General features: G+C 46.5%; 1 protein-coding gene and 1 pseudogene across 4 annotated transcripts in view; one reads left to right on the top strand and one right to left on the bottom strand.

Annotated features, from left to right (window-relative positions):
- IRAG1 (inositol 1,4,5-triphosphate receptor associated 1) overlaps positions 1–26,440 on the bottom strand; it is a 119,365-nt gene that overhangs the window by 61,732 nt on the left and 31,193 nt on the right. For 3 of the 4 annotated variants that reach the window (XM_073882915.1, XM_025848399.2, XM_073882916.1), the window contains exon 2: positions 12,344–12,501. In XM_073882915.1, coding sequence (XP_073739016.1) covers positions 12,344–12,501 — 158 coding nt within the window. Of the gene's footprint in view, positions 1–12,343; positions 12,578–26,440 lie in introns of those variants that run through there. The other variant, XM_025848398.2, reaches the window with a different exon arrangement.
- LOC141370903 (U4 spliceosomal RNA) lies at positions 21,523–21,603 on the top strand (annotated as a pseudogene).

The following is a 26,440-nucleotide window of genomic DNA, read 5'->3' as shown; positions in this document are numbered from 1 at the left end:
TTCTTCATGTTGCATTCTGAAAGAAAATTTGTGGTAGTGCTGATGGGATTATAGTATATACCTCCAAGAGTTTCATATATTCAGGCAGCTGAGTAAGTAGAATACAATTCATTTATTGATTTAATTTTCTTGACACACTACCTATTTCCCAAAGCAATTTGAAGCAACCAGCAATAAAATCTAAGATATAAAAACAGGAGGCTATAAAAATGGGGAGATAATTTGATAAATATAAACATCCCCAGGAGATAAAGAGGAATGCATGCCTTTCCTAACCATTCATGGTTTGACTCTGAGGTTAAACTGTTGGACTTGAAACCTAATGAATCTGTGATCCATGTGGTCTAGGCTCTGAGAAAGATTTCTTTAAAGAATTATTCAGCAGACAAAAAAAGCAATACAAAAAGAACTCCATTCTTCACTCTCACCTCTCAAAGGACATGGAATGCTTAACTCCCATCCTCCCTCACCTCTGCCCTTTGACTTTTCACTTGCTTACCCTCCCCACCTGAAGCCCCTCTTCCTCTCCCTCCCTCCTCAATTTACTCTTCCAGCTCCATCAATTTACTTATTGTACAGATTGTCTAACGTTTCTTTTTATGATCGACTCAGTTTTCAAAAGTCTTAGAGTCTAAGAGAGGTCACTGTGTACACTTTCGCACGTTATTACGCTTTATTCTCTTCATTCATCCAGCAAACTCACCGAATGCTTGTTATGTGCTATGGTCTATGCTAGGGCCCGGGAAGAGAAAAGTGAACTAGGCAGGCCTCTGAAATGCTTCCCAGTTAGCACAGTGGGATGGGGAGTGAGGAAAGTAAACCCCGCCCCCCTCCACCCCAGGTAGCACCCAGGGCCTGGTGCCCTTAGTGTTGACTGTGACATAAATGGTCTGCAACACACTGGAGGAACTGCTTTCTGGTGGAAGTTTTCTCTGCCTCCTGGCTAAAGGCCACTTTCAGGAAAAACTCTCCTGAGGTGGCTATCATGTATGGGACTGTAGGCACCCTTACTCAGAGAAGGGCAGAGGTGCTCACACAGAAAGGCAGAAACAAGCCATGGGTGGCAAGTGCCAAGCATGTAACCACAAACACACACAATTCAAAGCTGCTTAAAAACCAGGAAGCATAAAGCAATCAGGGAGAAATCCTCTAATCCCCTGATGGAATGTCCTGGAATGCTCCTCACTCTCTCTTTCCGATGTGTGCAAAATATACAGTAATAAAATCAAAGTGTCCTTTCCCTAACCGGTACACAGAATGGTTGAACAAGCTCTGAGCAAAACTGTTTTTGCGGGGAACATTCGGTCTTCTGCGGGCTGTTTCAGTTCAGCAGGCACTAGGGAGACCGGAATCCAGGAGAGAGTGAGAGATTCCAGGGGCCCCCTGGAGTGAATTCTGCCAGATTTTAGTGTGTGTGATGAGTGTAAATACTCCTCCCTGCTCCCACCCTGAGCTGCCAAACAGAAGACAGGGCCTCAAGGAAGCTTGCAGTGCAGCGTGTCCAAACACAGAGTCTGCCAGTGAAGTTACTGGCTTCAGGACTTCAAGGGCCTCGGGTTTGGGAGCCACGGGAATTCATGCATGACACAGCTTCTCACTTACTAGCTGTGTGACCTTGGGCAAGTTACCTCACCTCTCTGTGCCTTGGTTACCTCATCTGTAAAAAAACTATCTCACAGGGTAGTTACAATAATTAAATGGATTGATATAGAAATAAGATTGCCAGTTAAAATACGGAATGTCCAGTTATATTTGGACTTCAAATAAACAACAAATAATTTTTTTAGTGTTGTGTGTGTCCCAAATATTGCATGGACATAACTGTGTTTTCATTTGCTAAATGTACAGCTCCAGATGGAAAGCTCATAGAAGAGCACCTGGCACTTAGTAAATGCTTATTAAGTGTCAGATGTTATATTCTGTTATTGTTACCTTTGGGGCTGAATTAATTACTTTGGAGTTTGGTTTTGAGGAGATTGTTGTTCTTAGTTTTGAGTCTGATCAACCATGTAGAGTTAAATTAGGAAGGCCTTGCCCTTCTGGTCATGAAGCCACAGAGCATCTCCCCTGGGCATCTGACCACACAAGCTCCAATGGTCTTGTAATAAATGACTCCCAGAGTCATCTTGTAATCATTGACTCTCAGAGAAGCCCACCTCCAAGGCCACCTTCACCTGGTCCCACTTCCTCTCTCACCGTCTGCCCCTCAGCTCAAGTAGAGCTGCCCTTTGTGGGTTACAGACACAAGAAGCAAAGGAACAAATGTGGGTAGAGGGCAGTGACACTTTCTTAGACCTACTATGTGTGGGGCCCTGTCCCAGACACTTCTGGTGTGGTTCCTCACTTCATCCTCTCCAGCAATTCTATGAATGAACCTCAGGATACCCATCTACAAATGGGGGATGATAGTGCCTCCCTGATGTCATCAAATCATGAAGAGGAAAGTGAAGTCCCTGAGCATGGAATAGGCAATGGATACATTTCTTTTCTCTCCCCCTTTTTTCCCCTTCAGTCCCCACTTTACCAATGAAAAAACAGACTTGTCCAGGGCTGTACAGCTGGTAAATAGTGGGAAAGAAGGACAACACACCAAGCTTGTTGGCCTTCCCACTCCACCATGCTGCTCTTAACAATTGTTTCCCCTGGTCTTTGGTCTCACCTCCCCTGGTTCCTGGTATGTGCAGGACACTCTGACACTCCTCTGTTCTTCTCCCAAGCGGCCCCCTCCCTCACAAACCTCTTCTTCTAGGAAGCCCTCCAGCCAGCACAAGTTTGAACATACAGCTGGAAGAGAGATAGCATGGGCATCCCCTTACCTTCCCATGGGCCCAGCCACCCCAGGGGTCCATTTCCCTTCCCTGGAGTCAGCCAAGCACTAGGAGCCTGGGCTGTCTCCCCACAAGTTCACCCTATAATAAGCCAGCAGGTCACATTTTGTTCTCCTTAAATAAACCTTATAGAAACATTTAAATGTTTATTTCACTCATAAATTCCCAGGAATGCGCAACAGTTTCCTAACTGCCTGGGTGCAGGGATAAATATAGGCCAGTGTCATAGATGGGAATATTATCTTCCTTTCCCCAATGTCACATGACTAAGCCTGGACTAGGAAGCTCTAAGCAACAGCTCCAGCCCTGGCAGGACTGAGGAGTTTAGCTCCTGCACTTGGGCCCTGGCAGATAGCCTGGGAGAGAAGGATCCTACTAGAAGCCAGTGTGGGGTAATGAAGTTGGGGAACACTAGCCAGAATCACACCTGGATGACCTTGGGTACTTTACTTAACTTTTCTGAGTTTCATATTCTTAAACATTATGTGGAGCTAATAATCCCCATTTTCCAGGCTTGTTTAAGGATTAGACAAGATAAAGCAACAATAGTGATGATGATGATGATGGTGAGGGTAGTGGTAGAGGTTGGGCCTTGTGGTGGCTGTATCCCCAGGTCCCTCTCTCATAGCCTGGAGGGCAAACAGGGACGGCCTCTGAGAGAGGGGCCCTGGCCACAAAGAGAAGTTGGTGCTCTTGTGATAGGATAAAAGGACCCTGGGGACTCTCGAGGAAGTGATTATTCCAGCAGCAAGTCCTAAGTGCATGGGAGAGAGCAGAAATGCCTCTGCTGAAGACTGCTAGACATGGGGCTCTTCCCTATCAAGCACTGAGGACTAGGTTCTGGCTCCCCTAAGCTCCCCAGTGCCCACCTTGTGGATCACCCTGTGCACCCAAGGCCTGCCTTGCCTCTGATGAACCCTCTTTCCTGTATTCCTAGAAGCCAGGGATCAACAACCACTGGATTATCCTGCCCTCTTCATTACTGTTTTCACTCTCATGCCAACAGACACTAGGAGTGTGGATACATGCAATGTCTATTAGTCCTACTCAGTGGAGCATGTATCACCCAGCTAGCCATTCATTCTGGGTAGAGGGCAGTGGAAATCTAACTTCTCCTCCTCCCTTCTTTTCCTCCTGTTCCTTCATTTCTTCCTCTCTCCAATCCAGACATTTAATCATCCAGCCAGTTATCCACTCAACCTATCCACCCAGCCTATCATCCATCCATCCATCCACCCAGTTATTATCCACCCAACCTATCATCCATCTATCCATCCATCCATCCATCCATCCATCCATCCATCCATCCATCTATCCATCCATCCATCCATCTACCTGCCCATCTGTCACATTCATTCATCCTTCCTTGAGCTCCCACCACATACTAGAGCCTATGTTGAGAATTGGAGATACACACATAAAAGACACAGCCCCTGACCTAAGTTGCTTATGTGTAACATAAGACAGGAGACAGGAGATGGAGAATCAGAGAAACAAAAAATGGTAAGCTACTCCTTTGATCATTGTAGGAACTAAAGACAAATAATTTTAACATACATTTCTGACCTTCTGTAACAATCAACATTTCCAAAACACTTTCTGCTTTTTCTTCAGCACTTCCACAGCTACAATCTCAAAGTTCTTACTCTGTGACCAGAACCACTAGAAGCCATACTGGTGGAACTGTCCTCCTGGCCCTTTCTAAGCCTCTTTTCCATAAAGGATGGGGCATCAAGCAACTGCCCCCCATGCCTAGGGCCTTTGGTGTCTAGGACACTGGCTTTACTGGTGGGTGGAGCTAAGAAAGGAGGCAAAGCTAACAGAAACACTTTAGCAGGAAACTCGGGTTTGAATCTCTACTCAACCACAGCACAGTTATGTGGCCTTTGGCAATTACTTACCCTTGTAGAAATTCAGTTTCTTCTTCTATAAAGTAAAGATAATAATATCTACCTTGAGGGAATGAGACCACATGGCAGGTGCCCAATAGATGGCTCCAATATCTCATACATTAGATCCTAATGTTTTACTGATAATTCACTTGAAGATATTTCACTGAAGATTGTAATTGAGGCTGTTCTTGCAAAAGGTAATGATAAATGGAAATGAGCTCAGAGAGGATTAATTCAAAACCCTCAATTGGACATTCAAGGTACTGGCCAGTTTCTAGTGTTTAGAGTGTACTTACCTACCTCAGCTTTCGCATCTGTAAAGTGGAATAATAATCATACCTACTTCCTAGAGTTGTTGTGATAATCATACCTACTTCCTGGAGTTGTTGTGAGGTTACTGCATGTAAAGTGCTTAGAGCAGCACCTGTTACATAGGAAGCCTGGCATGAGGAGGCCCACTGGGTGAGGTGGGGGCATGTCCCCACTCCACACAGCTGTCACCAGGTTCCCAGGGTTTTAGGTGCACTATTTTGTCTTCATCCCATTCCTTACAGACCATTGATTCTTTGAGTCCCAAACCTTTTTCTCACACATTTCTCAAGGGGTCTCTGAGGAGATGTAGACTGAACCCCAGTCTGCTGGCCAGTGAAGACGGGGCCTGATCAGGCAAGGGAGGATAAAATGAAGAGAAAAGCTGGCAATTTACTTTACATGGTAAAGCATGTTGTTAGGCTCTAGATATTCCTGGGGATAGCAAGACCACCAAGGATCCCCCAATTCCTGATCAGGGAAGAGAACACAGCAGAACACAAAGCAAATTAGATCAGAAAGAAGTCGTCATTAGACTGTAAATCCATGGGGTGGTGAACTCTCTTGCAAGTGGGGCCTTAGTGCTTAATAAACATTCGTTGAATGAATTCAGTAAATATTTACAATTAACTCTTGAACAACATGGGTTAGAACTTATATGTGGGGTTTTTTTTAATAGTATGGTACTGTAAAAGTATTCTCTCTTCCTTATGATTTTCTTAATAACCTTTTCTCTACCTAACTTTATAAGAATACAGTGTATAATACATATAACACACAAACTATGTGTTCATGACTGTTTATGCTGTCAGAAAGTCTTCCAGTCAACAGTAGTCTATTAGTAGTTAAGTTTTTCAAGACTGAAAAGTTATACATGGATTTTCAACTGTGCAGCGGGGTTGGCGTCCCTAACTCCCACATTGTTCAAGGGTCAACTCTATTGAATAAGTTCAACTCAATACCATATTTATTGGGTTCCTATCATGTGTAAGTGAATAGTTATCCCTTCCCTGTATGCTCAAACTCTGTTGTGGTATAGTGGGGTAGTTTCTGGACTAGAAAGAAAAAAATAATGATTCTAGCCCTGTTTCCTCAGCTTACAGCCATGAGGCAGTAGAATCCAGATCTTGCAGCTTCCATGTTATGTCCTTTAGACAACTGACTTAACCTCCCAAGCCTTAGTTTCCTAATGTATAAACTAGGTATGGTCATAGCTACCTTATAGGGCATTAAGAAGGTTATCTGAGATAATGAATATAAAGAGTTTAGCTTAGAACATGGTAGGAGCCCCATGTTTAGCTTCTTTCCCTGCATCTGGATATGGTACCTAACTGCTCTGAACTTCCACTTCCCTGGGGATGATGATCGCTGTCCTCACAGTGGGGTTAGGACATCAATTGCAGTAACATAATAAAAACTTTTTTTTAAGATTTTATTTATTTGACAGAGAGAGACACAGCGAGAGAGGGAACACAAGCAGGGGAAGTGGGAGAGGGAGAAGCAGGCTTCCTGCTGAGCAGGGAGCCCGATGTGGGGCTCGATCCCAGGACCCTGGGATCATGACCTGAGCCGAAGGCAGACGCTTAATGACTGAGCCACCCAGGCGCCCCTGTAAAAATTTTTAAAAACTGTTTTGTGCTGTATTAGGGACTGAGACCCATTATCAGATGAGAACCTTGCTTCACACTTTATATATGTTATTCTGGTAATTAAAGTCAAGCTGCCTGGGGCTTGACTCTAGGCTCAGTGACTTAGCTGTATTAGCTAGTACACATTATTTTACTTTTCTGTGCTTCAAGTCTTCATCCCTAAATGGAGTAACAATAGTACCTATCCCACAGAGATTTTCTGAACATTAAATGAGATAAAGTGTTTGAAAAACCTAGCACAGTGTCTGGAACATAGGAAAGTTTCCTTAAAAGTTCACCGTTATTAGCAGCTATTACTATCAGGCTTGGCTTGCAGATGAGGAAACAGGCAAAATGAGTAACTCACCCCAGGTCCCACTCAGGTATGTAAAGCCCAGCTCTTTCCACACTGCCACACTACCTATACCTTGCATCTCTATGAAATGGAAGCATTTCCTGTCCCTTCCAGAACTCCCTGGCTGCTTGGGGAGGGCTGCTTGGTATTTTTCTCTTCTAAAAGGACAGTTGAGCAGGCTCAGCTCTGGGTCTGGCCTGCTGACTGATGTTGGTAAGCCAGGATGGGTCCCTCACTACATTGACACAAACAAGGAGAGAATTCCAGATTTGTCATGGCAGCAGCTACGATGATCTCTAATTCTGAGCCAAAAGAGGAGGCCCAGCAGCTTTGTGGTCAGAGGTTCTAGGAGCTCCACAGCAGATCCCTTGCTGTTAGGGCCACACACAGAGGGCTGATTCTCCAGAGCACATTCCAACCTAATTTTCAGTTAATTAAAAATTAGAGGTAGGGAGAGGAATGGGAGCAGGGATGCCACTGGTTTGTTGAGTGCTGCGGTAATCTTAAGTCAACAAGATGCTGCTGTATAACACGGTTAGGCATCAAGTTGTTTAGAGGATCAGAAAGTGCAGTACAAAGTAGGCACATAGGGAGATGTACAGAGAGAGTAACTCGTGTGTAGCCTGAACCAGGAATTGCATAGTGATCTGTGTTTCTAGGAGTCAGTGTGCATTGAGTTGGCCTGTTTTATTGTCTGATGGCTGAAAAAGAATGAAAAAGGCATAGGCAGTACAGTGTCTCAGCAGGATGTGTGACACGGAACTGTATTTTCTGGCCCCATGGGCTTAGGCATCTGAGAGGATGGCAAGCAGAAATAAGACCCTGCAGTGCTTTGGAGTGTGCATGGCAGTGTATTTGTAGGGGCCCAGGGTGGCCATCTCAGACAAGGACTTTGGAAGCACAGGACAGTATACCCCTGGCTCAGGCACCAAGGGTTCTCATAGAGGGCCCCAGAGACAAACAGTATTTAGTGCAGGGTAGAGACTAAGAGTATGGGCTCTGAGGCCAGGCTGCCTGGGTTCAAATCCTGGGCCTGCTGCTTATGAGCTATATGATCTTGGAGGAAGCTGCTTAACTTCTCTGTGCTTCAGCTTCCTCAGCTATGAAATGGGGATAATGATACTTACCTCATAAGGTTGACTGAAAGTTAAATAAGTTCATACAGTAGAATAATGCCTGGCATTATTATTAAGTGTTGTGGACAATGGAGATGGGGGTGGGAGTTGGTCAGGGGGTGGTGGAAGGGGGGCTACTGGAACAGATGATGTGAAAGATGGAGGCCTACTCATGAGTTCACATTGACCTACACCTGGGAGCTTCCAGAAACCCCTGAAAGAGGATGGAGATTGTCTGGGTGGAAACTAGAGCCAGCTGTTAGAGCTGACCTGAACCTCTTTGCACACTCAGGTTTGCAAAGCACTTATCAGGAAGCCATGCTGTTCCAACAAGTCAGCTTTCTGATATGGCTGCTGATCACAGGCCAGGAAATAGTTGATGTCCTGGCCTCGCTGCCTCTGGGGCTCGGGGCCAGGTCTGGTGCCCCATGATTATGGGGAGATAGGTGGGTATGTGCCCAGAGGAGAGATTTGGGAGCAAAGCCTGGAGGAACAGAGGAAAGAGGACTCTGGGAAGATGTGTAAACTGCCTTCCTGCATCTGTAGGTTTTCACCCCACTATAGGCAGTTGTGAAGGGCAGAAGTGAGGAGGAGTCACAGGGAGGCAGTTCCAGCTTGACCAGCAAGCGGAGCTGGCCAACCACAGCACAGACTTCCTTGTGAGGTGAGCAGTTCCCCTGTATGGAGCTACTCCTATAAACTCCCAAGACCCACCCCAGAAGACTCTGCTTCAATAGGCCTGGGTTGGCGGAGGAATCCGGGTTTCACAAGCTTCCAGATAACTGTTTGGGGGCTCACATTATGCAGAACTTTGCCTGCCTGAGAGGGAAGGGTCTTAGATGAGATCTAGTATCCCTTCTAGCTCTTAACTCTGATGGTCTGTCATTCTGTGGTCCCTTAAGGTCCCAGGCTTGTGTCCTGATAGCTTTTATTCCTGCCAGACCTCTTGGCTACAAGCTCATTCCTTTGAGCCCCTCCCTGTTCTAGGGCCAACCCAGAAAACACACTCAGGACAACAACTTCACAGAGTGCATTGTCTGGAAGCTTTATTTCTTTGTGGGTCTTGATTATAGCTTCTGATTAGGGACCTCAAGGGTGTGTGTGTGCGCATGCATGCAGAAAGGAAAACAGGATCTAGGTCTACAGCATTTGTGTTTTTGTGTGAGAAGGTCTCAGCTAGTGTTCATGTTAGCATTGGGAAATGGGGGCTGGGGCTTGAGGAACTAGAAGTAGGGCTGGACCCGGGGGAGCTGTAAACTCAGAAGGATGCTCTGGTTCTTTGCCTGCCTCACAGAGAGGGAGTTCACACGGTACTGGGAATTTCAGCCAAATCCTCCTAACCAATCCTGCTTTCCTGGCTGCCTGGTTTCCGCTGCTCCCAGGGACTTGGGCTCCAGCCCCTGGAGGCTCCAGCCCTGTTCACAAGGCCTGACCCTCCCCTGAGGCTGTGGCTGCCTGACAAGCCCAATGACGGTTGTCTGATGGGTGCAAAGGGGGAGGTGCTCTTCACGGACAATGCTGGTGGGCTTCTGGAAAACTCAAGGAGGCCTAGTGCCTGTCAGTAAGAGCAGAGAATAAAAGGATACTGAATCTGATGTCGCCTTCAGTCTAGGGTCTAACCTGCCCCAGCCCCATGGTCCCTCAAGCCAAAAAAGGTACTAGAGGGCTGGGCCGACCAGAGTCTAGGAGGCAGCCACTAACACTTGCCCTGAGGAAGAGATGAGGAAACAGAGGCACAGAAAAGTTAACAGGCTCACAGGCCTTTTGACCAGGATGTGGAGGAGCCCAGCTTGGTCTGATTCCAGAGTCCACCTTCTTAAATCCTGTGTTAATGGTCCTCCCTTAAGGGCATCAGCTCACCTGAAGTCCTCATGGGTCCTTCTCCTACTAGGCTCCAGCAATGCAGAGGCTATCGGTACCACAAACATCCCCTTTATTGTCTTGACTTCCCACAAGCACAGAGATAGAATCATGGCATTTGAAGGACCTTCAGAGGCCATGGGGGCCCACCCCCTCATGTTACAGAAGTCTGGTCTGGTTCAAGGTCAGCAGGAGAGTGACCTTGTGGAAAGCTGGAATCTGGAGCTCCTGCTGTTCAGCTAGGGCTCTCTGACCCTCAAGTCTGTGGTTAGCTTATGGATTCCCTCCCCTGGCTTGGCTGTGCCTGGAAACTCACGCTCACCTCTGACCCAGTGGAGCTACACCTAGGTGTGGTTTGAAGTCGTGATGGTAAGAAGAGCCAGCAGGCTTTTGTGCTATCTTGTCTTAGTCTCCTGAGAAGGCTTAAAGGTTCTTTTATTTAGAGAGGTGAGATGATGAACTAAAGGTAAACTAAACTCAGTGTAAAAGGATCTCTTCATTAACGATCAAGTTGTAGCATTGCCAATCTTTTATTTTTATTTTTTTTAGGAACACTTGTATTCTTGGGGAGCATGGCATGACAGCTGTTTGGGGGAGCTGACTAGGATTCAGGAGCCAGATTTTGCATCAGAATCTGACTTAAGCACACTTTTGTTACTAGTGAGGTGGAAGGGGTCAGGAAGGGCTGTGGTAAGAAGGAAACCAGGGCTAGGGAGTAAGGATGCTAAGGGGACAGAACTTGGGAAAGTCATGACCGAGGAGAGGGAGCAGTCACATTTGAATCCAGATGTGGATGTTTTGCTTTATGCTGTCATTCCCTACTTTAATTCTTCAAACTTTCAGTGGATTAACAAATTTAACAAATTTTTTGTTGGCTAAAACTTATAACCCACTATTACCAGTGTTTTAAGGGAATTGTCCACACTTGGTTAGAAGCAGCAGTAGAAAGGGGGCAGCAGCAGAGCACCCAGTTTGGGGAAGACCAGACATCACCCATAGAAGAGCAGAGGAGCAATCTAGAGCCACAAAGAGCAACTGACAAGTAGCACCCACCAGGCTCATGACATTCCTGGAAGAGAGGTTCAATAAAACACTGAGCTGGCTGGCTGTGGCCAAATGCATAGGGGTTTGGCTCACTCCCACTTAGAAATTCAAGGGCTCCCCAAGTGTGCCAAGTTCTGCAACATCTCAGTCCCACGAGTTTGGGGTAGGGAGATACAAGAAGCCACTCTTTTCTAAGTATTTACTATCTGAGTTCCCACAGTTATGACGTGCAAGAAAACAAATGGCATCCTAACATGAAAATGTTCACTGAGAGTCTACCCGCTTACCAAATTAACGCTCACTCATACATTCTTCCCTCACTTAACAAGTGTCTGTCCCTTTGGGCTGAGGTCAGTTCAGACATCTGTCAGATATAATGGGGTGGTACAAGTGCAAACCAAGTGCAAAGTTCATGAAATCAAAGGAAACAGTGTTGGAAAACTTCACATGCACGGTCTTGGACCAGTGAAGAGCATATGGAGCTGGGCAGCTAACAAAGAAAAAATTACAAGGATAATTTGTATTGGCCAAAAAAGAAAATGATTTGCATATTGAAGGATCCATAGAGGTCCTTGGGAAAATGAATGAAGCCCTTAAATATTAAACACACAATCTCTTAACAGAGGTGCTGTAAAGTAAAATGTGAGGGATGTGGTTCATATGAACAGATCATCATGTCAGTATAAAGAATAAATATACCAATGCCAAAATCAACAGAATTAATTCTTTGTTCCTTCTAAAAAAGTAGCGTATAATCAATTTTTTGTTATATGTCTAGCTAAAATAATTTGTTTTCATAATTTCATTTGTACAATACAATCTCAATGAGACCCTTTAAATTAATTTCTTTTCATCATTTCTTTTTTATAATACAATTTTACTGAAAATCTTTTCCACTATTTACTATAAAATTTTGATCTTCATTTTAAGTTGACTCAGTTTAAATGGTCTTTTGCTGGTTACCACAACCCTGACATGACAAGGCCCTCTGTGCTGACAGTTCTCCTCCAAGTCTTTCTCCATTCTAGGAAGGTACCTACAGGGTTACGGTGGTTGGACCTCCCAGGAGACTTCAGTCAGACACAGAATAGGAGGTTCCGCTCTCAAGGATATATGGGGGGGCTTGGCCAATTCAAATGGACTCTGGGTATTTATTCCTCAGTGTGGCAGCCACACACCTTCCCCCAGTGCGCACTGCAGCCTGAACAGGCTGTCAGCAAACCCTCTAGCCAGGCTGAGCGATGTGGCACCAGCCCAGGGCACTTGGCTTGGCCCCGGCCAGACTAACTGCAGGCAAGGAGGGGGCACTTACTTGGCCGGTGGGGCTCTGGGCTGCCTGTGGCTCTCCAGGGGGCTCCTCGTCCTCGGGAATGTGGGGCATGGCAGCCTCCTGGCGGGAGTGGCCGCGTGTGCCCGGAACCTCCGCGGCGTCAGCCCCAAAGATGCTCCAAGAGGCCTGGGCTCCGCAGGCTGAGGAGACGCCAAAAGGACAAGTCAAATCCACTGCCATCCCTGACCCAGGCTGGGTTCCATTTCCAGGAGCCATGAGCCACAGAAAAAGCCTGCTTGAGTTTGTATCAACACCAGAGGTTGGACTAGGCTAGGAGAGGGTATTTGGAATTGCATTTCCTCCTGTTCATTTGCTCTGTTTACAAAGTCAGAGATGACCTTAGAGATTTTCCATCTAATTTGGTCCTTACAGTAAACACAGTTATCCCAGAAGGGAGAAAAGTGCTTCAAACTCCTCAAAGCCATAGCTAATGGAGGACACTCCATTGGGATCAGATTTGTACTTGTGTATCATTTATTAAGCGCCTACTACATGCCAGGCACTATCCTAAGAGCATTTCCAACATCACCTAATTTAATCCTCATGATGACCTCTGATGCAGGCACTAATACTCATTTTATAGAAGAGAGAATGGCTTCCGAGGGTGGTAGCCATTTGCCAAAATCATACAAAGAATCAAGCATTTGAATCCAGATCTTCCTGATTTTGAGGCCAGGGCTCTTTTCACTCTACCACATAGCCTTCCTTGCCCGGGTTGAGGAAGAGGAGGATGTTTCTTGACTTTCTACCCCATGGCTGATCTCATGTCCTTCAACAGCTTTTCTGACCCTCAGTGTGGGGCTCTCTCACTTGAGGACAACCCTTACTGGGCCTGTGATTCTGGAGGCTCGGCCAAGGTGGATCTTGTGTACCTTCTGCAGTGCCCACCCTGAGCAACCTTTCATTGCTTCCCCAGAAGCCAGGCTTATCCTGTCTCATGGTATAGCAGCCTTGAGGCCCAGCTGGGATTGACCCAGTCGTCATAATCTCACTTATCTCACCACAGTGATTGGCTCAGGGATGGAAAATAGGTCCGGTGTAAACCAATGAGCACACTGTCGTGTTCTGGCACCCAGGTGCTTTATCTTGCTCTGGGTGGTAGAATGTGCAGATGTGAAACCTAATGTACTGATGCCATTTTGTTTCTGTTTGGAAGTCCAGACTGAGGATAAAACTGACACACATAAAGGGGGGTGGGGAGTAGAGCTAAGACACCCGCAGAAAGAAGGTGGATCCCTGATCAAAGTTCACCTGAAGCCTGAATTCTTTCTGGACTAGCCAGTTATACAAACACTTAAATTTCTTAGTGTTTAAGTCAGTTTGGGTTGGGTTTACTTATAACTACTAATTTGTAAGTACTTATATTAACTTGTAACTACTAACAATTGTTACTTGTAACTAGTAACTATTCTTTCATGTTTCTCACCAATCAAGAGGCCTAGGACCATGATCTCCCCAACAGACCTGAACCAATGGGCCTGGCTCCTCTGTGTCCTCTTTGAAAAGTGAGGTTTCAATCTGGAGAGGCAAGATAGCAAGGTAGAAAGAACACAGGTCTTGGAACCTTATACTTGGATTTGAGTCCCCACTCTGCCATTCACTGGCTATGTGGCCTTGAACGTTGGCTTTACCTCTGAGCCTTGTCAGGGGAACAGAGATAAGAATGCCTCCCATGCAGGGATGTTCTAAGGATGAAATGATATAGAGCGCCAAGCACAGAGTAGGTGCTCACAGAGGCCACCTGCATGGAGGTCTACAGCCCAGGAAGCTTGGCCAGAGTCCAAAGGCCTCTACCTAGCCTCTTTGCCCACTAAACTCCTCCAGGTCCCCTTCCCCTAATGGGGTGGGAGAACCAGCCTGATCCTATAACTTCAGAGATTCCCTGGAGTTGCTGCTCTGCTAGTCAGCAGATGAAAACCACCAGATGCAGACCCTGCCCTCAGCCACAGCCAGGGGGCTACTGGGACCTACACAGGAGCAACAAAGAACACTGTCATTTACTGAGTACCTACTATGTCCTAGGTCCTATGTAAGGTGCTGACTGCAGGAGGCTGTAGGAGGAAGCCAGAAAGCCCCACCACCTCTCATGATACTAGATATTATTCTGGTCCCACAGGAAAGGCCTGAGGGCCTTGGAGCCAGAGGGCCGTGGGCAGGCTCAGATCTGACATCAGCCACAACTCTGACAGATGCCCCCACCCAACACACACACCTTTGACTGAGCTCCCCGAGGAAGGCAAGGGGTCTGATTCATCATAGATAACTAGAAGATTCATCAAAAAATGCTTGTTAATTTATATTTAAAGAACTGGAGATCTTTAGCCATGGGGTTGGTCAATGCGACCACCATCTTGATTTTTGTCAATCTCTGCAGTGGAAAGGTAGCCCCATTCAGCTCCCAAACAATTGGGGTGACCTCTGCTGGTCAACTCAAGAAGTCTTATCTCAAGTAGGAAATTCATGAACTGAATCATTCATTAATTCACCACACTCACTTTACACGTGCTAGGTGCTGGTGACTTAAAGATGATGAAGATGTGGTCTTGGCCCTCTAGGAGCACAGAGTCCAGTGGTGGGAGGCAGTATGAAAACAGTGTAACTGTTAAGACTTCGAAAGTGAGAAGTGACAGAATCTCAGAAAAGGATCCCCAACTATGGAAATTGGGACAGGTGAGATATAGTTTTAGACTAGATCCATGTTAGAAATGGTGTTTGAGGTGAGCCATGAATACTGAAATGCTGAGTGGAATTTCTCTGAACAGAATAGCTAGAGGGAACAGTAAGACAGGAAGGGAGAAGCCCTACTGGACAGATTTAACCTGTCTGTTGGGAATGAGAGTTATAGGGCCAAGGCATACTAGGTCTCTCATCCCAACTGTATGGATAAAATGAGCATCAAATTGACCCAAAGGTTGACTCTGTGATTAATTTCTATCACCTTTACTTGGATTTCAACAGCAATGACATCAGTGGTGCTGGACAAAGTATATGGTCACAGGGGTTGACAGTAGCAAAAGAGTATCCACAAACCCCAGTTCTACCGGGAAAATTGGTGCACTTCCCTTGAAACCTCTTAAGTGATGATGGATGTATGTGCAGGTCCAGCCTGTCTTAATAGTAATATGGTTCCCAAGATATGGGAGGTGACAGTTCTACTTTCCTTTCCACCTTAATCTACACAAAGTATATTGCACTCTGAGTGGTAAGAAGGATTCAGACAAATTGGGGCATGTTCCAAAAAGGGGAAGCAATATGCAGGAAGCAAGAATTTGTTTTTAAAGAACTAAAGATCTTCAGCCTGGAAGAGATGGTGCAGGGAAAAATAAAATCGCTTCTCAGATATTTGAAAGTCATTCCTCTAATTCAATTGTCCCCAAAGGATAAGTGCATGACCAATGAATGAAAAGTCAGATCAAGGCAAGGGAATCCTTTCTAGTGGTTAGGACTATTTGAGATGAAACAGGCTACTCTTTAGGGTAACAAACTCCCCCTTCCTGGGAGAGTTCCAGCAAAGGCTGGGGCAATGGTCACAGGATTCCTAACCCACTCCAGGGACCATTTTTAACCCTAGGAGTTGCTGAAATCCTGGACTCTTCTTAGTCACAACAAACCACAAATATAATGGTCCCCTCTCATAGGATTCTGGGATCATGGTATCCCAAAGTCACATAAAAAATTTGTCATTTTCTGACCCTCCACTTTCTTTCCTCCACCTCCTGCTCCTCAGTCAGTCCCTCGGTCAGAAAGCAAAGCAAATACCTATCACCAAGCATTAAGGAGGGCATGTGGTGTAATGAGCACTGGGTGTTATACGCAAATAATGCATCGTGGAACACTACATCAAAAACTAATGATGTACTGTATGGTGACTAACATAACATAATAAAAGAAAAAAAGAAAGCAAAGCAAAACAGAAACGAATTAAGTGAGACAAGCACTAAGAGCTGTCAGCTGCTGCAGGACAAAGCAGAGTGGAGGCTGTCTGTGGTCCCACACTTTACAAGACAGAACCCCGAGCTCCTCAGGGGGAGCCCCAGCCCCCTGCCTTCCCAGGCCATTCCCACGCTGCTCCTGCCCCATTTGCTTGCTCTCCCATCCATTATATAAACTCCCTGCTTAAAATAGCAAGGTAACAGCAGAGTCCTTCCCCCAGCGTGACATCTGGGTTCTGCTGGCGCTTGTGGGCACATGGACCTTGCATCCATCACAACAAAGTTAGGAATATAATCTGCAGGAAGTGGTGATCTAGAGCACCGACCCATAAAAGGAAAAAATATTTAGTAATGTTTGGTCTCTGAACCGCTCCTTCTTTAACCCATTTTCGGGGCCCTTCTAACTACCTCTTTAGCCTGGTCAGTAAAGGGTTAGATGGGTCATTGTCAAGAGCCAGTCAGCTCTTCGGATTCTACTCATTCTGTCCCCAGTCAGTGCTTAACTGTATAGTTTGGCCCATTTTATGGGAAGGATAACTGAGGTGCAAAGGAGGGAAACAACTTAACTAGATCCAGTAACCTTTGTACCTGGTGCAAATGATTTAAGCCTCTGCTGGGATAACTTTCCAATCATTTGTGTAACTGACAAGGCCAAAAGTCTCTAATCCATGTTTAAATATTTCATCTGCTCCTGGCCATGCTCATGAAAGAAAGCAAACTAGTATACTTTTCTTCATTCTCTCATCCATTAGATATTTCTAGTTTGCCTACTGAGTGTGAAATACCATGCTAGGTGCATTTCAAGTGCTATCTTTCTTAACCCCTGTGAGATGGGTTTTATTATTTCCATTTTACATATTAAGGAACTTCGGATCAGAGAGGTTCAGTAACTTGCTTGAGATCCCACAGCTAATAAGCGCCAGGCCAAGGATTATAACGCAGGCTAGTCTGACCCCAAACCCAACATCTCCCCCTCCTCTCCTCTGCCTCCTCCACCTGGAGTTCTGCTAAAGTGCAGTAGAACCCAACATAGGAACCTGCCCCACAGAGAACTGGAATGTGCATTCCCAGTGGGGCCATGGCGGGGGCAGGGCAGAGCAAGCAGCAGCTTGTCAGACAGGGGTCTTATGAGGGCAAAAGTGTGGGCCCACAATTTGAGGTTGCAGGATCCCCACTGTAGGGTGACAAATCCACCCATTCACCCATCCATCTGTCTGTCAGGCTATCCATTCACCCACATGCTTTCTGACTCCTCCATTCATACAACTGTCCATTAATTTGCCTTTGAAACTTTCACCCCCAGAAAGTCCCACACTTAATAGATCAGCTGCACAGGCTCTGCCCCCTGGAAAAGCCACTGTAGGGCCCTGTGGACTGTGGGGAGAGGGCAAGAGGGCAGGAGAGGACTGCTCTGATGGAGTGGCCATTCAAACATAGGAATGCCCATCCACAGCTGGCAGAACACCTCCAACCTGCATCCCTCAGCCAGTGGGCGGGGCCCTGGCTTCCTGTGGGGGTTGCCCGTGTCACTGCAAGCATCATCAGGGCTCATTATTTAGCAAGGGCCTTTACAGAAACCTCTTAAGTACTATTATAATTAACATTATCAGTCCCATTTTACAATGAAGAAACAGAGCCCTGAAGACTAACCCAAAGTCACAAAACCCATGAGGTCTATCTGACTCCCCGGTCCCCAACTGGTCAAGCCCGTCGGCCCACGGGTGGTGGTCTTGGCAAGCAGTGGCCTTTATAATGGCCCCAAGGAAGCCTCTCCCAAAAACTTGCAACTAGCCCAGAGCAAACCAAACCCCTCTCTGAACCACAGTGTCCCAGGAGCACAGTCTACAAGCTGAGCGGCTCTCACATTTTCTTTGTTAATCTTTGGGTGTCCAGAGAAGAGCCAGAGGCCCTCCTGGGAAAAAAAAAAAACGGGTTAACCCGGACTCCACTGACCTTTCTGGAGTGACTCAGAATTCTCAGAAGGGAGGGTTTTTGTTCTTCCAGCTTTGAATTTTTGCTTTCATTTTAGCAACACAAAGAATTTGAAAGAGATTAGGTTGCTATTAATACCACTGGTCTATCTCTAGATGAAGAATTTGATGAAGGGAATTGTTTGGGGTGACTGCACACACATCTCTCTCAGTCCCTCTGCAAATTCAGAGATGACAGGGAGGGCCACTAGAGATCAGCCAGTCCTGCCTCCTGCTCCCATCTTACAGGCCCAGACAGGGACAAAGACTCAATCAGAGCCATACTTGTGAGTGAGGGGCCGTCAGAGAAAGTCCCAGAACCCCTATTCCCCAGGCCCTGCTACAGACATCAGCTTTCTGCCTCTAATTTTGAACAGCTTGCTTTTGGTAAATGATAAACAAATGTGTCCATGCTGTGAAAGCAGGCATCCTTTGGCAGTGCCTCCCAATCTTCCTCCTCCTTGTGGTCACTCTCATGGGAGAGAGAGGGTGCTCCCTGGTCCCTGATCTCACCCCAGGGCAGTCCTGCACACACTTGGGAAATCTGGGGCATCAGAGATCAGGTCAAAGTGCTGAGAGGCTCTCCTGTGGGTCCCTGGGCCTGACTAACTGCAGAACTGGGTCCTAGATCCCACAAGCAAGCCTGAGCAGGGCTCAACTCGGGAGAACACCATCCTGCTTCCTAACCTTGGGATGCTACAAGAGGGCTTTGGAACTTGGAAGATTGGGTTCTAATTCTCTTCTGCCTCTTCCCCGCTGGATTAGTCTCCCCTGGCCTTTGTTTCTTCATCTGTAAAATGGAGACCCTTTTAGGGTTGTTGTAAGGATTAACTTAGGGAATACATGTAAGATGCTGGCATACAGTATGTACTCAATGAGTTCCCTTCTCGCTCTCTGAATAGGGCAGCTGAGTTCTCTGAGCCATGGCATAAAAACCCAACCAGGCCCAGTCAGTCTGCCGTTCATTCTGAATAGCAGAGTTCCAGCTTTGTTTCTTGCAGGTGAAGGAGATATATTCCCGGTCTGGCCAGGACTTCTCTGTATAAACAAGTAGATAAAAGGCCATCAGACATGATTGTAATTAAACCCATCAGGAACTATGCACTCTGACATTTACTCTTGCTGACATTTACTCTGCTGTGGGGCAGCCAGTGGTGGCAGACAGTGGGGTTAGAGGGAGAGGGTACAGTACTGTGGTCATCCCAGGTCTATGCTGTGGTCAGTCCCAGGTCTGCATTGTGGTCAGCCATTGATCTGTGCTGTGGTCATCTCAAATCTGTTCTGTGGTCATCCCAGGTCTACATGGTGGTCAGCCCTAGATCTGTGCTGTGGTCAGTCTCAGGGGAGCAAGGGTAGAATATAGAAGGGCAGAAGAAAGAAGCAACAGAGAGGGGAAGACGAGGGGCTGGATGGGACTTCCCAATGACTTCTTGCCCTCAACACAACCCCTCTGTTCCAGGGGCTGCAGACCACAGGGGCTGCAATCTGGCAGTGCTTCAGGGAGGCTAGTCCTGAGCATTTCCCAATACCTCCTGGGGTCTGCACCCTCTAGCCATGCTCTCCAGGCCTGAGGATCTCTTATAGGTTCTTTGGCTGGGAGTGCCTTCCTCCCCCTGATTCAGACCCATTCCAGCCCCGGGAGTGAACCAGCTTCTGCTCAGACTAGTGTCAGGACAATATCCAGGAGGAGAGGCTGAGTCAGCCCCAGTAAGAAGACTGCAAGAGTCGGCACCCACTGTGCTCAGCAGGGGGCTGGAGTAAGGGACACCTGAGATAATGAAAATAGTTACTGACCCCTCCCTTCCCCTCATACCTCCTTTCCCCCCCATTGCCTTTCCCTTCACACAAACATGGAGGCCATTCTGTGCTCATTGCCTCAGGGAAGGGTATAGCAGCAGGGGGTAGAGAAAAGGGAGTCTGTCTCTGCCTCATTTGTAGTGAAGGGCTCTCCCTTAGGGAAATGGAGAGGGCTCAGGGTACAGAAAAGAGATTTGGGAAAAGCATCCTAAGTAAGGTTAAGTCTTCCCCAAACCCTGGGACTAGTAAAGGACTATGGGGCAAGGGGCAGACAGGAGAGGGCACATAGAAGTAATGAGAGTATGGACTCTGGTGAGGCACTAGAAAAGAGCCTGTGCCCTGCTTCCCTGGAGAGATGGGGGAAAGTCCCGAACTCTAAGAGCAGAGAGGTCTTGGGTCCCGTTTCCCAGACAGAACCCTGAGGAAAAGACCCCAAAGAGAGGAAATGGTTGTTTGGAATGACCTGATAGACAAGGCCTTCAGACAGCCTCACAAGACTCCTCATTCCGGAGCGGGGGTGGGGGGGGTGGCAGCGGTGAGGAGGGGTGAGGGCAGGGGACACATGGCACAATCATTTCTGTGTAGCCAGCAGCAGAGTTGCCAGACTTGAAGGTGCCTTGAGAAGGCTGATTCAGAGGTCACCTGCTGACCAATGACTCACAGAAAGCATGGTGGACATCTTGTAAAGTGGGCCGGGACAGATGATATCAGGCACCAGCGCATCCTCCTTCACCCCAGTTCCCTGGCACTCGGGAAGTTCCTTGGACCCTGAGTACCATTTTGGAGGAAGAGGGTTGGTGAAACCCTGAAATTCCTGGGATCATGTTCTAAGTACCCTGAAAAATGGTCAAGCCAGGGCCAGACCTCACTCCAGCCCATCCCACCCCCCAGCCATAACAGGATGTCAGCCAAAACATCTCCCCAGGTTTCCTCCCCAGCTTGTTCACTTCAGCAATTCTTTTATAAAAATAAGTCCACTTGAAAAAATTTTCTCTTCTTGGAAATATGTGCAATTGCTCAATCAGAGGCAGTTCAAAGGCACTGGAAACAGCAGAAAAGTATCTGAGCCTCCCATTTAGCTCCTAGCAGAAATAAATCTTGTTCAGTTCTCTTTGTTCCAGGCTGCCCAGCAGCCTCTTCCCTGAGTCACTCACTCCAGGGTGACATGAATCATCGTCCTGGGGTCGAGGACCACACGGTTTTCCCCGGGTCTGTGTGGCTGACCAGGGCACTGAGGGGCCAACAGGAAGCATGGAGGACCAAGAGCCTCCTCCTAGGTCCTGGGCCTGACTCTGCCCTCCCAGATGTGTGACCCTGGGGAGTCCCTCAACCTGTCTGACAAGGAGGTGGATTTATAGCTCTTCCAACTTGTACTTTCTTGGAGCTTCTCCAGTGGTATGCTAATTGTCAAGAATTTTGTGAGCTGGTTGTTAAACACAGACATCATTAAAAATTGAATTATAGCTTTGTGCAGTGGATATTGTAGCCAATGAGGTTTATCCAAGGCATGATTATTGCTAATTAAGAATTAAGTTACAAAAAAAAATTTAAAAAAAAAGAATTAAGTTACAATTAAATTACACTAAAAACAAAGGAAATAAACACCCACAATAATCACATCCTAATTATTTTGCTACATCTTATTGTTATCTATACTCTTGAGATGATTTAGTTCTGTTGTATCTGTGGGGGGAAAACATTATATAATGATGTGCTACTGTGCATCTCTTTCCAACTTCACATTCAGTGATGTGGAGTTAGTAGCTGAAATTGGTCATGGTGCCACAGAAATCAGCAAATCCGCAAATGCTCCATAACAAGGCTTTTTGTCCAAGAGAGCCAGCTGTTAAACATTTACCAGCTCACCACTAAGCCTCTCCATCCTGGGTTTGGCTCCTCACCCCTGCCAGGGTGCGGAAGGAATGCAGATGACTTTAATACCACCCCCACGGTAGCAGAATTACAGAGATTTGATTGCCAGTTACCTTTGCACAATGCTGCTTAGGTGTACCATGTCCCAAACAAGATCCATCATTTCTTCCCCTCCCCAGTCCTGCCTTCTCCCAAGCCCACTCCTCCTGTACCCTAGTGAATGCTACTCAGACTAAAAACCCAGAAGTCATCATGACTCCTCTCTCTCCGTCGCCCCCACAATCAGTTAGACTCCGAGTCCCGGCAGTCCTAGGTCAGACATGTCTTTGACTGCTTCCCTCCTTCCCCTGGCCACCACCCCTGCCATGGATCTGGGTGACCTGTGTCACTGCAAAAACCTCCTTTTTCTCGTTCCCTCTGGTCTGGCCCTTTCCAACCACTCTCTACAAGATGCCAGAGAAGTTTCTCTAACATACAAAGTTGGCCTGTCCTGCCCCTTCTTATGGAAGACAGAGTGTGGCAGGCCGGGGAGTACTGGTGCCATCTAATGAGCAGTTAGTATTCAGTTCTGAGGTCATGAAAAATTATGTGGGAGGCCAAGCCCTGCTCCACACAGAAGCATCTCACCAGTCCAGTGGCCATGCCTCTGACAATGTCATCGGTGCAAACCCAGAACAAGATTTGGTAGCAAGCATGAGATATGGTACGGTGAAAATAGCAGGGGTTTGGAAGTGAAATAGACCAGGTTCCAGAAGAGCTCTGGCCCTCACAGCTCCGTGACCCTTGACAAAGCAATGAATGTTCTCTCGGATCAGGCTGTCATTTGGAAGATGGAGCTAAGATACTTCTCTCAAAGGGTTGTTAGGAGATTTAAATAAAATAAGGCATGTATCCAGCACATAGTAGATACTTAGGAAATGTTCTTTTACTCGCCTCTGAGAAAGAGAATATTGATGAACAAAAGTCACTTTGCTTCATGCCACCCAGGCCTTCACTTACAACCTAGGTGTACTCCTTCCCATGCACTTTACAGGCTTGGTTTTCTGCTTTGCCAGCCCTTAAAAGCAGTGAGAAGGGACAACTGACTGCAGGAAGGAAGCAGACACATTCTTAAGAGCGGATACAAGCTCTCAGCTCAGCACACTCTCTGACACCTTCCTAGTCAACTGAGTTCAGCCCTGGTTTATAGCCCAGCCCAAAGCTGGCGAGCATGAATGAAGCAAAGCTCTGATGTTGGCTCCCTGGAAAAGACAGGAGAGCAAGTTCCATTTCAGAACATTTCTATCCAAGATGGTTAAAATGCATAGTTTGACACTTTATACATAATCATTTTTGTTCACAATATATTGATTGGGGGACAAAAACAGGTGGTGTGATTGTACTTTCATTTCAAAATTATATATATTTTTATGTGAAATAGATATAGATAGATTATGGCTATCTATTAGGGAGGGAAGCCCAGAAGGTTAAAACCCACATGTTAAAAGGGGTCATCTTCAAATGGAATTATGAATAAAATCAATTTAACACCTTTTAAATATTTATCTCTGTATTTTTTCATTTTTTTCCCACAGTGAGCATGACTTACTTGTATAATAAATGATGGAATTGTTAAAGGAAAAAAAGAGTCTCTTTGTTGTCCTGAAAAATTACTTAGAGAGGACAGTTTAGGCCTGATCATGGACTACTTAGGCATTATTGGTCCTTGCTTCAGCATGTGCTGGTTGAGGTTCTGAACCTTCTTGTGGACTCTCCTGTCTGGGAATTCCCTGGCCAACTATTGTTCATCCTTTAGTACTCTGTTCAAGTGTCACTTCCACCAGGAAATCTCCCTGACTCTCTCTTCTGATGCCACTCTTCTAGACTCCGGCAGGCCCACGTTCTCCCTTGCCTTGTGGCTCTTCACCTTGTCTTACAATCATCTGTTTACTGCACGGGCAGTTCTTAGCCTTTTTGCTACCCAGTCCCCCCCCCTAAAGTATATGTCAAATTTCTATTAACTAACAGGGCATAAATCTCCAGGGTACAGAAGCATGAATTGTCCTCCAGTGAACTCTGATGAGGCCCCCCCATTGGGCGCACTATCCCCTCCACCCCCCATCCATCTTCCCCCTTCTCAGCCACGCTTCATTAAGAATCATATTCTAAACAGTGGGCTCCTTGATGGCAGAGCCAGCATATAATTCATCTGCCAGGATTTCTTGAATAGATGAATAAATGAATGAGTAAGTGAGAGAGCAGAAGAAAATATGTCACAGACTCTGATACAGAGTTGTTAAGAGTTCAAACTCTGGTTTTTGAGGAAGCCTTGGAAGTCAAATGACCCCTCCAGGCTGATTTCACTTATGGCCCCATCATGGCCTTGGAGTTCCTCATGTGAGAAGTGGGGAAAACAAAGTCCCGTTTTCCTCTTACTTTTTTTAAAATTTGTTTTATTAACATATAATGTATTATTTGTTTCAGGGGTACAGGTCTGTGATTCATCAGTCTTACACAATTCACAGCACTCACCATAGCACATACCCTCCCCAATGTCCATCACCCAGCCACCCCCTCCCTCCCACCTCCTTCCACTCCAGCAACCCTGTTTGTTTCCTGAGATTAAGAGTCTCTTATGGTTTATCTCCCTCTCTGGTTTCGTCTTGTTTCATTTTTCCCTCCCTTCCCCTATGATCCTCTGTCTTGTTCTCAAATTCCTCATATCAGTGAGATCATATGATAATTGACTTATTTCGCTTAGCATAATACCCTCTAGTTCCATCCACATCGTTGTACACCAATGTTAATAGCAGCAATGTCCACAGTAGCCAAACTATGGAAAGAGCCTAGGTGTCCATCAACAGATAAATGGATAAAGAAGACGTTTTCTTCTTACTTAAATGATATGAGCACACATCATCTGGGCAGCTGCATATGCAGGTAGATGGCCTTACCTGCCCCATTCCTACGGAGCTTGCCCAGGTTAACAGCTGAGTTTTCTCTCTCAGTGATGTAAGTGGGTTTCCTGTCTTCTCTGACACACAGGTGTGCAGATTTTCCTCATAGGATTCTACCAACTGAAACCTCACAAAGAGCAGGGCCTCATCCTTTGCCACCTACATGCCTCTGTTTGACCAGGAGTACTTGGCAAAGTGACTTTTAGGATTCACTTACCAATGGGACTGGCAGCTTTCACTTAAATCCTGCAGGAAGCCACAGAGCAGCCCCACTTGCCCTTCCAGCTCCACTTTGAGAACTAGCTAAAGCAGTCCCCAAATTGCTGCCAGTGGCACATACTCAAATGTGTCAACACCCTAGGGTCTGTTGCCATGGCGCTTCTGGAACCGTGCCCCCCCTGCAAAAGAGTTAAGCCATGAGGCTTGGCAAAATGGTCATAGTCTCCGAAGCCAAACCTGGACACATGGCCCAACTCCTGCTCTGATGAGGGCACAGACTCTGATGTTGGGCGTCTGGGAATCCAGAACCCAGAATCTTCCACTCCTGTGAAACAGGCCTCTGAGAACTGTGGTCTCATTTCAGGAAGAAGGCCAGAGGAATTGAGCCAGCCTGATGGGACCCCGGCAACAGCTAGTTCTGCCCACACTGCACATGCAGACTCTCTCAGAAGCCAAAAGTGGGGCCAAATCTCAGCTAACAACCTCTTCCTTGGATCTTCTGGCTTCTGTGTCTGAAGACATTCATTCCTTGGGATGAGGAAAGGATGGAGAAAGACAAGTGGTGCTTTGTCCAAGACATGAGATGTGTCAAGGGCCACCCCGGAGCAGCCTGTCTGAAAAACGAGGATCAGCAAACTATCACTTCGGGAACTTTGTTCCAAATAAAAATAAAACTTCTTTCTTGACTCAGCAAGACCCCTAATCCCAACCTAAATAAATAAATAAATACATACATACATACATAAATATATAAATAAATAAATATCCAGTTCCCAGTTCTTTGCCAGTTCTTCCCTCCCACTCTCCCTCTTCTCCTCCCTTCCCAGCTTTGTTCTAGGAAGTGACCATAGAGGTCTAAATGCAGGAACTGGTTTTGGAAAGTCCAAAGGAAAAGATGGCCTTCACAGTGCCTGCCTAAGTCATTCTTTCATTCAACAAATGCTTAGTGGGTGCCTCCTTAGTGTCAGGTACTAGGCTAGGCCCTGGGCTCTGAGATGTGTCCTTCAGGCTGCCTTTCCAGGAAGCCTTTCCTGACCTCTCCAGGATACTGTGTGCTCTCTGGTCTATGACGGCATGGTGCAGCAGCCCCCTATCTGCCCCACAGTGGTCTCTGTTTCCTGTACATTAATCGCCTCTGCCAAGCCTGATGGTGCAGAGCTTTCTTTTGTGCCCCAAGCTGTGGAAATATAGCATAGGTCCAGAGCAATTGCTCAATACCTGGTGGATCCCTCCTTTGAAAGCAAAGACTCTAGGAGTCAAACCTCACTTTTCATATGGCCTACTATACTCCCAGCACAATATACATATTAGCTCTTGAACCCTGTCCGCTCTGTGAGGAAGGTATATCTCTAC

The sequence above is a fragment of the Callorhinus ursinus genome, unplaced genomic scaffold (assembly GCF_003265705.2).
Source record: "Callorhinus ursinus isolate GAN/ISIS: 27379988/994484 unplaced genomic scaffold, GSC_fseal_2.0 scaffold49, whole genome shotgun sequence".
NCBI classification, from domain to species: domain Eukaryota; kingdom Metazoa; phylum Chordata; class Mammalia; order Carnivora; family Otariidae; genus Callorhinus; species Callorhinus ursinus.
The sequence above is the reverse complement of the archived record's forward strand: the minus strand, read 5'-3'. Positions and strand labels throughout refer to the sequence as shown.